The sequence below is a fragment of the Herpailurus yagouaroundi genome, unplaced genomic scaffold, assembly GCF_014898765.1.
Source record: "Herpailurus yagouaroundi ecotype Mexico unplaced genomic scaffold, PumYag 160, whole genome shotgun sequence".
NCBI lineage: Eukaryota > Metazoa > Chordata > Mammalia > Carnivora > Felidae > Herpailurus > Herpailurus yagouaroundi.
In genome coordinates this window covers 3,748,348-3,763,318 of record NW_024412401.1, presented here as the reverse complement: position 1 = coordinate 3,763,318, position 14,971 = coordinate 3,748,348, and the positions used below count along the sequence as shown (strand labels likewise).

At 40.7% G+C, this 14,971-nt stretch overlaps 1 protein-coding gene across 1 annotated transcript in view; it reads left to right on the top strand.

Moving 5' to 3' along the window:
• The window catches only part of TTC39B (tetratricopeptide repeat domain 39B), a 125,332-nt gene that overhangs the window by 95,306 nt on the left and 15,055 nt on the right, over positions 1–14,971 (top strand). Inside the window, 6 exon segments of the mRNA XM_040481291.1 lie at positions 179–246; positions 337–396; positions 1,836–1,997; positions 2,858–2,949; positions 7,454–7,580; positions 11,504–11,612. Of these exon segments, the coding sequence (XP_040337225.1) occupies positions 179–246; positions 337–396; positions 1,836–1,997; positions 2,858–2,949; positions 7,454–7,580; positions 11,504–11,612 (618 nt within the window).

The window sequence follows — 14,971 nt, the reverse complement described above, 5'->3', positions numbered from 1 at the left end:
GTGAAGTCAGAGATGGGACTTGTCTTATTTTATTTCCCAAATGCAAAATTGCCAAATTAGCAGTTTTTTATCTGTTCCACGATTAGGTGTTTGCTAGATCTTAATGAAATTTGGAGAATTACTTATAAGTATCTACCCTGTTTTGTGAAGACTGAGGCTTTTCCTATTGAATTTCTAGGTACAGGAGAAGTGAATGTTCTGGAAGCAGAGAGTCTCCTTGCACCCTTCCTCCAGCAGTTTCCAAATGTATGCTTAGAATTTCAAGTGCATGTTTCAACCATGACCAGTCAAGCAGGGCTGACCACTGATTGGTCTGTCTTCTTCCTTTCTCCGCAGGGCTCCCTCATGTTGTTTTATCATGCCCGGATAGAGCTGCTGAAGGGAAATGTGGAAGAGGTAATTTATTTTGGGAGAATAACTTGGGGAGTTGTCTGTAAGGTGGAGTTGCATTAGACTCATTCTATATAAGTAGATTCAGCTGTATGCACTAGGCAGAAACAGAGAAAAAATATGTTATTTTTTATGCCCGATTTTAATTTGGTATATGCATCTACTGTATGTAAATTACTGAATATAGTCTATACTTACACTTTAAGTACACGAGGCAGTTCAGGGTAGACCATGCGAAGTACAGGTGGGCACATTTAAGAGGTTTTCAAACAATGTCATCAGTTTCTGTATTACATATTGACTTTGGAAGCTAGCCCCAGCATAACATACAACTTCTCCTTCACTGTATGGTACATACTCCTCATCAAAGGAAAGTAGTTATTGACTCTCTTGAAGAAGAGGAGTGTGGAGCTTTTCATATAAATATACTCACAAATAATTTTCTTCCACGTCAGTGAGGTCAAACATACGCATTTTTCTTTGATTTGTTTTTTTTTTTCTACTTACAATGCATCTTGGATTTCTTTCCAGGTCAGTATGTCTAAATCTCCTTCATTCTTTTTGATGGCTGGATTTTATTCCATGAGATGGAAATATGATACTTAGTAAAGCAGTCCACTACTAATAGACATTTGGCTACTATAAATAATGCTCTTGTAACCATCATCATGTGTATGTTTCTGTGCACAGGTGTATTTATATAAGATAGGTTCTGATAATCAGGATTCCAAAGTCAGAGATGTTTGCATTTTAATAAATTTAGCCAAATTGCCCTTCTAACTTAAGGTTATTCCATTTAAACTCCTATAAAGATATGAAAACACTTGTTTCTTGTGCACTTTGGCAACTCTGGATATTATCTGTTTTGCTTTTGCCCATGTCATGGCCAAAATATGATAGTTTAATTTTTAAATTTGTATTTTTCAGTTTACAAATTTTTTCATATGTATGCTTGCCACTTGTATATCTTTTTCTCTGATTTACCCATTCATATCTTTGACTGTTTTCCCATTGAGTGGTCTTTTTCTTAAGGGTTTTATAAAATTGTTGTATGCTAAGGGTTAATTCTTGGCCAGTTGTGGATATAGTGATATCTTCTCCCAGTCTGCCTTTAACTTTGTTTAAGGTATATTTTAACTTCTGGAAGTTCTGACTTTTATTTTCAGCTTTTTTGTAAAGGACTTCTGCATTTTATATCTTACTTGGGAAGGAATGTCACTACTCCCACATTATAAAGTTCCACAGCCGCCTCAGGAAGCTAAATCAAGAGGCAGAACTTAATTGTATCATGGCATGTGGGGAAAGGAACATATATCATCACATTGAGTGGCTTAATGAGTTATGCTTTTGTTCTTTTTGTACAAAGTGATTTATGTATTTTTCCATTAGGTTATTACCTCCTTGTCTAATATCTGGATGATCAGCTTTATGCAATTGACTTATAGGCACAAGAGATACTTCGAAAATGCATTTCAGTTCAAGAAGAATGGAAACAGTTTCACCATCTCTGTTACTGGGAGCTGATGTGGATTTATGTGTTTCAACAAAACTGGATGGAGGCATATTACTATTCCGATCTGCTTTGCAAAGAAAGTAAATGGTCCAAGGTAAAGTGCTATGCTTTCATTGATGTTACCTGTTTGCTAATAAGTGTCCAGGATAATTTTTGTTTAGGACTGTTTGTTCAGTAGTATGACATTAACATTATTTTTTCAACTTAGAGGTTTGTTGGAGGAAATAGGCATTAAGTACCTACTGTTTATAAGCACTATCCCTCAGCACTACATGCTCTAAAAGCCATCCAAACAGTCCTTTTAAACGAAGAAGCTTTACCTCTGAGGATGAAGTACACTTACATTTAAGAGTTATTAAATATCAATAGCCTTTGATAATTTTTCTGTAGATTTTATGATGCCCTTATGACAAAGCTCTTCTTTTCTTCTTTTTTTAAATGTTTATTTATTTCTGACAGAGGAGACAGAGCGCAAGCAGGGGAGGGGCAGAGAGAGAGGGAGACACAGAATCCAAAGCAGGCTCCAGGCTCTGAGCTGTCAGCACAGAGCCCGACGCGGGGGTCGAACTCACAAACTGGGAGATCGTGACCTGAGCTGAAGTCGGATGTTTAACTGACTGAGCCGCTCAGGCGCCCCAAAGCTTTTCATAATTAAAATTAATTCTGATCTATTTGTGAGAAGTTGGGAGAAATGAGGTGCATATTTCTTGTTCATTCTGTGATCTTTCTCGCCCATGAACATGACAGTTGTATAATAGGAAAATGGTCAAAATTAACTGAAAGGTGTTACTCTCAATAGGAACAGCAGTATAAGACTTCATTTCCTTTTATTTCTTTGATGGCTTTTTAAGTATTACATCTAGACGGTTTGCAGGTCGTTCCTGACTTGCAAGATAGAAATGTCATGTACCTAGAGATGCCCTATAACCAGCTGCTTTTCTTCTTTTCCTGAAGGCAACATACGTATTCTTGAAAGCTGCAATTTTGAGTATGCTTCCAGAGGAGGATGTCGTAGCAACTAAAGAGGATATAGTAATCTTATTCAGGTAAGCAGGGCACCGTTGCTGTAACGGGGATCCCGAACACCTCTTTCTTTTCCCCTAAGTGCCCTCCCACGCATTTCCTTCATGTTTTCTTTAATTTCTACTCATTCGATGCAGGGACCCTTAGAACCATATTCATAGAAGGTCTTTTGTGAGCTAATCTGTTTAACTTTGTTTAGATAAGTATCCATAAATCATCTGTAATCTTACTTTTGAGCACCTTCTGTATGAAGGATACCATGTGAGGTGCTGAATAAACAGGCGTGGCTCCTGTCCTTGGGTTATGATCTTGTAGTGGAACCAGACATCAATGAAATAGTCACACAAATAACTGCAAACTTACAATACCTGAGTAATTTTTTTCTTCCTACTCTTCTTGCCATCCCATCTTAGTAGCTCTGTAGCCTCATCCTATTTTATCCAGCTGTTACATGTTGATGTCTTAGAGCCTCAACCTTAGGAAATCTCAGCCAGGCCAAGTTTACATCCCTAGTTCAGATTTCCTGACTGAGCTCCAGACCTGTATATCCAGTTTTCATTTGCCCCCTTCACTTGGACATGTGAAAGCATTTTCAACTCACCATGTTCTGTCTTCCTGAGCAAACCTGGTGTTCTTTCTGCTCGGGGTGACTGAGACCACAGTTAGCAAGCCAGAAGCTGATAATAACTTGCATCGCCAACGGGACCCGCTATCCCCGGCCCATCCCCCAATGGGAGGACAAGTGTGTATAAGAAGGTAGAGGTGCGAGTGTGAGGTGGTGTCTGAAGGTGGAGGAGGAGCTGCTGGGGCAGCAGGGACTTGCAGTGATACAGTTTCAGACCAGGGAACAGAAACCAGAGATGACCCTGCTACAGGAAGGAGCACTGCACATTAAAGAGCTAACCACTGGGTGTTGTATGGAAACCAATTTGACAATAAATTTCATATTAAAAAAAATGAAGAGCCAAAAGGTGATATTTGATAGGACATTATGCTACATTTTATGTACACTTGACCCTCGAACAACATGAATTTGAACTGTGTGGGTCCACCTACACGCAGGTTTTTTCTTTTCTTTCTTTTTTTTTTTTTTTTATAAATACAGTATAATACTGATACTGTATTTTCTCTTATGATTTGCCTAGATTTTCTTTAGCCTACTTTATTGTTAGAATATGGTATTAATACATACAACATAGAAAATATGAGTTAACCAATTGTTATCAATAAGGCTTCTGGTCAACAGAAGGCTATTAGTAGTTAAACTTTGGGGGAGTCAAAAAGTTAGGGATTTAAAAAAAAATTTTTGTTGTTTATTCTTGAGAGAGAGAGAGCATGTGTGCACAAGCAGGGGAGGGGCAGAGAGAGGGGGTGACACAGAATCCGAAGCAGGCTCCGGTCGCTGAGCTGTCAGCCCAGAGCCCGACATGGGGCTCGATCCCACAAACTATGAGATCATAAACTGAGTCGAAGTTGGACGCTTAACCAACTGAGCCACCCAGGAGCCCCAATTATATGTGGATTTTTGACTCTGTGGGGGTCGGTGCCTTTAACCAGCCCCCATGTTGTTCAAGGGTCAGCTGTATATAGGTCAAAAGAAAAGAAAGGTCAAGCGTGACTCAAAATACATCTCACAACACACGATATTCCATTTAAACACAAGACAGAGGGACAGGATCCTCGGTAACCCTAGCAGGGCTGATAACGTACTCGAGTAGAGGTGGAAGTCAGACTGGAGGTGGCTGAAGAGTGAATGGGACATAGGGAAATGTAGAGTTGAGTAGCAATGCATCCCTGGATAATTCTGACTATGAAGGGGAGGGGAGAGAGAGCATTGGTAGTTGGAGGGAGATATCATGACAGAGAATGTTTTAATGGGAGAGTTGTGAGCATTCGTAGAAACCACCGGGAAAGATCCAACTGAAGAAGAGAAGTTACACATACAAGCAAGAAATGGGATAATTGATATTTGTAAGTCTGCTGAAAAGGCAGGAGGAGTTCGAGTCCAAAGCACTGATGGCGTGGTTGGTTTTATTTAGGAGGAGGACCAGGTCCTCTACTGGATCAGAAGGGAGGAAGCCCAGGATAGGTGTAGAGGCAGGCAAGCCTACACAAGGCAGGCAAGCTTGTGTAATATGCAAGGAAGGGTTCTCCATCTCCTAACTTGTGTCTTTCTTTACAAAGGAGGAGTCAGGGTCATCTATTGAAAGAGGGAGGAGTGGGCTGGAGGTGCGAGGGGGATGGAGAGTGTTTGGAAACAATTGTTGCAGAGAGCGGGACAGTGAGGTGGTGAGAGAAACACTGTAGGAGGAATGGCAGGTAGCACAAGGGCCCATCTGAAGGCGGTGCTGATGAATTTACGGAGATACCTGTCAGCTCTCACTGCAGGTGCAGGGAAGAGGCACACTGAACATCATCCAGAGCTGGGTTTTTGCCAGGTGAGTGTAGCGACTAGGCAGAGGACAAGGGAGTTTAGGTCTGAGGCCATTGAGTGCGGCCGTAAAGGACAGGGCGATCTAAGCAGGAATATGGAGGAACAGGGAGAGAGAGGGAGATTTTGGATAGGGAGAAAGTCGAAGGGCAAGTAGACTGAAAGTCTTGCTAGAGCAGCCAAGTTAGAATGAAGAGAAGGGTATTCAGAGTGGTGTGCTTGGGTTTGTGCTTTGAGTAGAAAAGTTGCAGGTGACGAAGTGGTGTTAAGATATAACTGCGGGGCCCGCTGGCTCTGGTAGAGGGGAGGAGATGAGCCCTGGAGATGAGAAAGTTAAGAACAGAGAAGCCCTGCTACATTCTTCAGACATAACTAACGACAAAACCTTTTACGTGGAGTACTGCATTCTGTGCCCACGTTATGAGAAATAACATCTTAGCTGAACCGTCAGACTTGTCAGAGCAGATTTGAAGATACGACTAGGACTGCTTTTTCATCTTCTTTTTGAAAGCTCTCTTTGAACATAGGACCACGTATGCTAACTGTAGAATCAACCTCAGTGGAAGGCGTGGTATGAAAAACGCCACCTCTGACTGGTACAATGCGTGTCCTTGTTTCCCACAAACAACAAGAGGAATGGAACGGAATGGAATATTAAGATACAATGAAGTCTTTTAAGTCTCTCTTATTTCTTCCACCTCAGAGTGAATTTTCTTCATATCAAAGTAATTTCTGTGAAACATGTAATCAGTCTCATTTTCAGGAGAAAGCTCGAGGTCTGCTGTATGACAGCATCTAATTTGTCAGGACAATGAGAGGAGAGTTGCCCAAATGAGCATTTTCTTCATACAGCCTGTGCAGTGTTCAAACCTTGCGGTCTCCTTTGCAGTACATGCTCCTGTCCTCTGCCCTCAGCCCCCACCTCACATTTCCACCGCTTCTTCCACTGATGTGACCGAACATCAATCCAATCATGAGCATTCTGCCTTAAAACTCCTATCCCCAAGTTGTGCCCAGAAATAACCGAACACAATCTTGTCCTCTTATTGTAGCATTTTGTCTCTTGTTTCATCTTTTCTTTCAGTGATGTAATTGGATATTTCCCTGAGCAGCAGACTGTTGGATGCACTTATAAATTTGTGTGTAAGAAAGTGCTCTGGGAACATGGGGTCTCTCCATCCTATGCTCATTTTTATGGGCTTGCGAATTTTGCAATTGGGATTCCTTAGACTTTTAAGAGGAAGTTTGTAAACATGGTGCACGACCTTAGCTGATTATTTTCAAAATAACCAGTGTTTGGTAAACTTTTGCTCAGAGTATGTTAGTCGACGGCTGTGTTTGAGGCATATTATCTTACAGATCTGTGCCATAGCAAATAGGTAGGAATAGGTAAGAATAGATAGGAATAGGAAATGTACCATGCACACTTTTCCTTTCCCTGGGCATCCACAGTGTAAGTAAATACTTGGGACTCTTTCCTGCTTACTTATGAAGATTGCCAATTTTATATCTAGATTTCTTTGATTGTGTTTGATAGATTAAGACATGAGCTAAGTTAACTAGAGGGAAGTGTGTGTCAATCAGTGGTTCTCACATTTTTTTTAACTTCATTTATTTATTTTGAGAGGGAGCGAGAGCACGCAAGAGCGTGCATATGCATATGAGTGAGTGGGGAGGGGCAGGGAGAGAGGGAGAGAGAGAATCCCAAGCTGGCTCTGCCCTGTCAGCATGGAGTCCAAGGTGGGGGGCGGGAGGGGAGGGGGGGGCCTCAGTCTCACGACCATGAGCTCATGACCTACGCCCGAACCAAGAGATGGACACTTAACTGACCGCGCCACCAAGGTGCCCCCAGTGGTTCTCACGTTTGAGCACACATCCAAATCACCCGGAGGACTCACCAGCCTCTGGATTGCTGGGTGCAGCTCTGGGGTCATTGATCTTAGGTCTGTGGTGGAGTCTGAAAATTTGCATCTGGAACAAATTTCCAGATACTGCCGATGCTGCCGTTCTGGGGAGCACAGCGTGGAAACTGCGGGTGTCAGTAACGTATGTGTCCTAATGGCCTGTTGCTGGGGTTGGGGTTGGGCTCTTTGCAGACAGGTGGAGAGCCTGAAGCAGAGAATTGCGGGGAAATCCATCCCCACCGAGAAGTTTGCTGTGAGGAAGTCTCGACGTTACTCCTCTTCGTTGCCTGCACCTGTGAAGCTCGTCTTGCCCGCCCTGGTATCTGCCTTTATTTTATTTACTGTTTGTGTTTTAGAAATAAATTGTCTCTTGTAGCAGCAGGGAGCATACCTAACTTTTGCTGTGAAGTTTAACTCAATTAAAAGCCACTGTAAGGGTGTTTCTAAGGCGAAGATTTATAAATTATTAAACATGGAATAATCATCATAAAAATTATAGCTAATGTTTTTTGACCAGTTGGTATGTTCTAGGCATTATGGTATTTTAAAAATATATCACTTAGGGGCATCTGGGTGGCTCAGTTTGTTAAGCATCCGACTTCGGCTCAGGTCATGAGTTTGAGCCCCGCGTCGGGCTCTGTGCTGACAGCTCAGAGTTTGGAACCTGCTTGGGATTCTGTGTCTCCCTCTCTTTCTGCCCCTCCCCTGCTCGCACTCTGTCTCTGTCTCTCAAAAATAAACATTAAAAACATTAAAATATATCATTTAATATTTTTTGAAAGCCTATTTTAAAAAATGTATCCTTTAATTCTTATAGTAACCATAAGGGTACTTTCTCTTTATAGCCCCATTTTATAGATATGGAAATTGAGGCAGAGACGTGAGTCAGCTTAATTGAAGTTGAGTTGAATTCTAATGCAAGCCACGTATATGCTTCTGCCTTTTCTAGTAGCCACATTAAAAAATAAAAGGTAAAAAAAAATTAAAAATTAAAATAATTTTAAGAATATATTTTGTTTAACCCAGTATATGTAAAATGTTGCTGTTTGAGCACATAACCAATAAAAACTTAATGAGATATTTCATATTCTTTTCTGTTGTTCTAATTATTTGAAATCTAGTGTGTATTTTACTCTTAGGGCACATCTCAGGTTGGAATAGTCACACTTCCATGCTCAAGTGCCCTAATTGGTTGGAGGCTGTTGTATTCAGCAGTGAAGTTTTGGAGCTCACATTCTTTTTTTTTTTTTTTTTGCTAGGTCTTTGCTTTATTTTAATTCATCAGACAACTGAAGTTAAACAGATCTTGTTTTGTACCATCTTTTGTATGACATATACTCCCTTTTGTATTTTTTTTTCAATATATGAAGTTTATTGTCAAATTGGTTTCCATACAACACCCAGTGCTCATTCCAACAGGTGCCCTCCTCAATACCCATCACCCACCCTCTCCTCCCTCCCACCCCCCATCAACCCTCAGTTTGTTCTCAGTTTTTAAGAGTCTCTTATGCTTTGGCTCTCCCCCACTCTAACCTCTTTTTTTTTTTCCCCTTCCCCTCCCCCATGGGTTTCTGTTAAGTTTCTCAGGATCCACTTAAGAGTGAAACCATATGGTATCTGTCTTTCTCTGTATGGCTTATTTCACTTAGCATCACACTCTCCAGTTCCATCCACGTTGCTACAAAGGGCCATATTTCATTCTTTCTCATTGCCACGTACTACTCCATTGTGTATATAAACCACAATTTCTTTATCCATTCGTCAGTTGATGGACATTTAAGCTCTTTCCATAATTTGGCTATTGTTGAGAGTGCTGCTATAAACATTGGGGTACAAGTTGGAGCTCACATTCTTGTTACGCTGTTTAGGTTAGGCTTCATGAAAGCATAATTTCAACTTAAATTTTCTTAATGGAGATTTCTTTAAAAAGTTCTGAATATTTCAAATTATTCTGGCTCTTTGGGGCTTTGGTTTTATGTAGGTGTCACATACCATAGAAAAGCCGTTATGTGCAAGCTGACATCTGTAGTCCTCCTTTGGGTGGGTGTGTGTGTGTGTGTGTGTGTGCGCATGGTCATATAATTCTCTGGAAATATTTCTAGAAATGGAATTCCTGGTTGAAGGGTGTATGCATTTACTATTTAACATTGCCACATTTTCCTCCAGAAAGGCTGTACTGGTTTAAATTTCTACCAACAGTGTTTTGCTCTTTTAATTTGCATTTGCCTGTTGGTGTGGTTGAGCATCTTTTCGTGTGCTGATTCATTTTTATTTCTTCTTTTGTGGCTTGTTCATATACTAATGTAAGTTTTCATTAGTTTTTTTGTCATCGACTCATAGGAGCTCTTTCTATAGTCTGTGAAAAAGAACACTGCAGCCCCCAGCAGGTGTCAGATAGGAGCTAGCCTGTACCTAGTTCCCGGGTCCACGTATTCTCCACTTAAGATATCTCTGAGAGCACCACTGTCAGACCAGGTTATTCTGTGCCTGTGATGGAGTGAGACAAAAATATCACTTTACAATCCTATCTGAGCATAGATAAAAACAGGAACACCATGCAAATCACAAAAATGACCAAACATCCCCCTTTCCAGCTAACACGGGAGCCTGCTGCTGGTTTACCATATACAGCTTTTAGATCTGTTCCCGATTGATTTCTATCAAGTGATTTGCATTGGGAATTTTTTTCTTTGTGTCATAGAACTTTTGCAAGAACTTTCTAAAGCATAATAGTCCTTTCTGTGCCCTACAGCTTAGATGCTGGTGTGTACATAACTATAGCCTGCTTTGATCATTAAGGGTTTTAAGGAAGGGTAACTCACTGCACTTCTTTCTGCAGGTTTAAGGGGGTAGAATTGGTTTGAATATGTGGTAACTAGGAATCTCACCGAATTGCCATTTTTCATAAAATCTCAAATATGAGCTTGCCTTCTTCCTCCTCCTTTTCTTTTTCTTTTTCTTCTTCTTCTTCTTCTTCTTCTTCTTCTTCTTTTTCTTTTTCTTCTAAGTTTATTTATTTTGAGAGAGTGTGTGAGCAGGGGACAGACACAGAGAGAGAGAGAGAGAGAGAGAGAGAGAGAGAGAGAGAGAGAGAATCTCAAGCAGGCTCTGCGCCCTCAGCTCAGAGCCTGACATGGTACTCAAACTCACAAACCATGAGATCATGGCCTGAGCCGAAACCGAAAGTCGGATGCTTAATGGACTGAGCCACCCAGGTGCCCCTTTCTGATAAAAGAGCCTATTGATAAAAACAAAATTAAAAAAATCATCACATAACTATTCCGTTAAGTATTAAGTTGAGGTCTTAACATTGTTAGCAACAAGAAACTGTTAGAAAAAAAAATAGAGTGTTATGATCTTAGTTTTCAGTGCCATAGAGTAGAGATAACTTTGTCGTCACTCAAATGTGTTTTCCTCATTTCCACTACTTCCCTGTGAGAAGCTGTTCAAACAATATCTTTATCATATTTTAAAATTCATTTATCTCTAAAAAGATACTAATTATCTTGCTTATTTCAGACCCTTAAAAATATGAACTGTACTACCAGGAAAGTTAGAAAAATATTTTCAAGCAAAAGCATATTTGCTTTTGGTCCAAAAACATTCTCATCTGTTAGCCTATGAAGCGTAATTTGCAATGAGAAATCATTAGTTTACATTTTTGGTGCTGTCATTCAGCCATATGGCCTTTAAATGAATGCATTTTCTGCATATTGGATTGCATTGCTGGACTGTCACATGCTTTTAATGATATAAAAGAGCCATTAAAATATTTTCTGTGTTCCTTCACAGTGAAGTCCTTGGAAACATTTTATGTAAACAATTGGCAGATATTTTAAAATGTTTCCCTTTACTTAAATATAACAACACAAATGTACAGCACATAACAATTGTTTATAGTATCAGTTCAAAGTATTCTGTTTATTTCTGTATTTGTAACCTATCATCTGCCAAAAGAACTGAATGCCGGGAGATGCTTAAATGAATGAGCACATTTTTTCAGTAAAAACCTAATATACTATATATATTGAATTACTTCACGGTATAAAAGGGAAAAAGGCATATCATGAAACAAGAAAAGGGGGAATTATATGCACTATACTCCATATGAGGAAAGCTAAGGAGAATGATCTCAGAATGTCGTCTTGAGATCTCTAGCAACCAAGGAAGTAGCTTCTTTGTTGTAAAGGACATTGAATAACCTCACATAATTGCGAATGGTTTTTCATTCTTCCTCATTAGGAAATGATGTATGTCTGGAATGGTTTTCCAATAGTGAGCAAGAGAAAAGACCTTTCTGAAAATCTGTTGGTAACTGTTGAAAAGGCTGAGGCTGCTTTACAAAATGAAAGTAAGTATGAAAAGCAAAAGCCGGAAATCTTTTCTTTCCTTTCTTTCTTTCTTCTTCTTTTTTTTTTTTATAACCACTTTCCTGTCCTTTCCCTGTGCACATCTGCCCATGTTAATTTGTATGCATCACAAGGACATAGCACTTGGGCTGCAAGGGTCTGGGTGATTGCAGTCAGAAGAGGGGAAGAATGACACACATTGCAGTGTGGACGAGCCTTGGGGGCACGGGGTCTAAAGGAAAGATGCCAGTTGCAGAAGACAGCATAGTGCATGACTCCATAGATATGAAATATTGAGAACAGGTAAATCTATAAAGACAGAAAGTGGACTAGTGGTTGCCTAGGGATGGGAGAACTGGTGTGTGTGTGGGTGGGTATGTGAGAGAGAGAGAGATAGTTGAAGGGTATGGCATTTCTTTTTGGAGTGTTGAAAATGTTCGAAGATGGTGGTATTGGTTGCACAACTGTATAATACACTCAAAACCAGTGAACTGTGTGCTTCAAACGGGTGAATTGGACCGTGTGTGAATTGTATCTGAATACGTCCGTACCTGAAAAAGATGAACAATTATTTTGAGCTTTAGAGCAGCACAAGGCACAAGTGTACTTCTGGTTTTAGTTTGTGACTTTCCATGCCTCCTTTTGCTCTGTGATGACTGTTATGTTTTTGCAGACACAGAGATTGTTTTCAAGTTGAACTTTTATCACAATTTAATTTTTCTAGTGATAGCTGTTGGTTGTACTGGAGGCCCCTCTCCAGTTTGCTGAAAGCTCCATTTCCTGGAAGCAGCTGGCATAGTAGAAGGGGAATCAGGCCATCTGGGCTTACAGCCCCAGCTCTGCGGCTGTGAGACTCCGGAAGGCATACCTCATCATTCTAGGCCTCTGGTTTCTTTTAAAATGGGATGATGATATTCCAGGATACCCAGATGAAATCCAAAGTTTTCTTGTTCTGACATTGCCTGATTTGTTATCTTATTTTTTTTTTTTTAATTTTTTTTTTCAATGTTTATTTATTTTTGGGACAGAGAGAGACAGAGCATGAACGGGGGAGGGGCAGAGAGAGAGGGAGACACAGAATCGGAAACAGGCTCCAGGCTCTGAGCCATCAGCCCAGAGCCTGACGCGGGGCTCGAACTCACGGAGTGCGAGATCGTGACCTGGCTGAAGTCGGACGCTCAACCGACTGCGCCACCCAGGCGCCCCTGATTTGTTATCTTAAACAGAGGCTTTATCTTTTGATGAATGATTCTATTAAATGGCAACCTTTGTAAGTGTTGCTCCTGAACCCCCTAATCGTTCAGGTATTATCCCAAGATAACGGTCTTATCCTTTGGAATGTCCTTTTTTTTTTTTTTTTTTTTTTAAGTTTATTTATTTATTTTGAGAGAGAGTGGAAGCACGAGTGGGGAAAGGGCAGAGAAGGAGAGGGAGAGAGAGAGAATCCCAAGCAGGCTCTGCACTGTCAGCGCAGGGCCTGATAGGAGCTTGAACTCAAGAACCGTGAGATCATGACCTCAGTTGAAGTCGGCTGCTTAATGGACTGAGCCACCCAGGTGCCCCTCCTCCGGAGTGTTCTAACCACAGAAGTAACATGAAAACTTCCATGGTGATAAACATGGCAAAGGGCATAGAAGTTCAAGAAAAGTCAGAGAAAATTATAACAGTTAACTCCCATTTCATAACTGGAAAAAGATGGGCACTGATGGAGTGGTTAGCCCCATACTCAATATATTCTCCACATGGGGAATTAAATATTGAACATAGCTCCAGGGATGAGGACCTCATTTGGATCATTTTTGTATTTGGAGCAACAGAATGAGGTTGAAATGTTAAATGAGATTTTCTTTATGGTTAAAAAATTAAGCACATAAATTTGATTGATAGACGTAGGTGAAAAAAGTCACCCATACTTTTGCTACTATAACACAATTAATTTAGGATTTTAGTTTGTCCCATCCTAGCCTTAGTTTTATAGTTGTAACCGTAGTGTGCCTGGATGTGTACTAATTTACTTTTTTTTGCACTTAATATATCATAAACTTTTAAAAATTGAGGTATAATTGGCATATTACATTGTGTGAATGTCAGATGTGTACCATAATGATTCAGTATTGTGGACTCTAATGCAACACTAAAAGTCTAGTTAACATTTGTTACCATACACAGCTACAAAAAATTTTTTTTGTGTGTGTTGAGGACTTTTTTTTTAATGTTTATTTATTTTTGAGAGAGACAGAGACAGAATGCGAGTGGGTTAGGGGCAGAGAGGGAAGGAGACACAGAAGCAGAAGCAGGCTCCAGGCTCCGAGCTGTCAGCACAGAGCCCGATGCGGGGCTTGAACTCACGAGCTGTGAGATCATGACCTGAGCCGAAGTCGGACGCTCAACCTACTGAGCCACCCAGGCACCCCTGTGTTGAGAACTTTTAAGCTCTGTTCTCTTAGCAACTTTCAAATATGCAAGTATTATTAACTATAGTTACCATGTACATTACAGTCCCATGATTTATGTATTTTATAATGGGAGGTTAATACCTTTGACCCTCTTAACCCATTTCTCTCACCTCCCATGCCCCACCCCTGGCAACCGCCAATTTATGAGCTTGTTTTTATTTTGTTTGTTGTTTGTTTTATTTATTTAAGAAAAAAAAGTTAAAAAAATTTTTTTAATGTTTTATTTATTTTTGAGATAGAGACAGAGCATGAGCTGGGGAGAGGCAGAGAGAGAGGGAGACACAGAATCCGAAGCAGGCTCCAGGCTCCGAGCTGTCAGCACAGAGCCCGATGCAGGGCCCAAACTCACACACTGCGAGATCTTGACCTGAGCCGAAGTCGGACGCTCAACCGACTGAGCCACTCAGGCGCCCCAAGAAAAAAATTTTTTTAATGTTTATTTATTTTTGAGAGAGAGAGAGGCAGAGCTCGAGTAGGGGAGAGGCAGAAAGAGAGGGAGACATAGAATCCAAAGCAGGCTCCAGGCTCCTAGCCTGTCAGCACAGAGCCTGATACAGGGCTTGAACTCATGAACCATGAGATCATGACCTGAGCCAAAGTCAGACACTTAACTGACTGAGCCACCCAGGGGCCCCTGTTTGTTTTAGAGTCCACATATAAGTGAGATGTATGGTATTTGTATTTCTCTGACTGACTTATCACACTATTTAGCAAAATGCCCTCAAGGTCAATCCATGTTGTTGCAAAACGGCAAGATTGTATTTAGTTATTGAGAGAATATTGAGATGAGAGAGAGAGAGTGCGCATGCCATGAGCATGCACACAAGTGAGGGAGGGACAAAGGGAGAGAGAGAGAGGGAGGGATGAAGGGAGAGAGAAAAAGGGATGAAGGCAGAGAGAGAGAG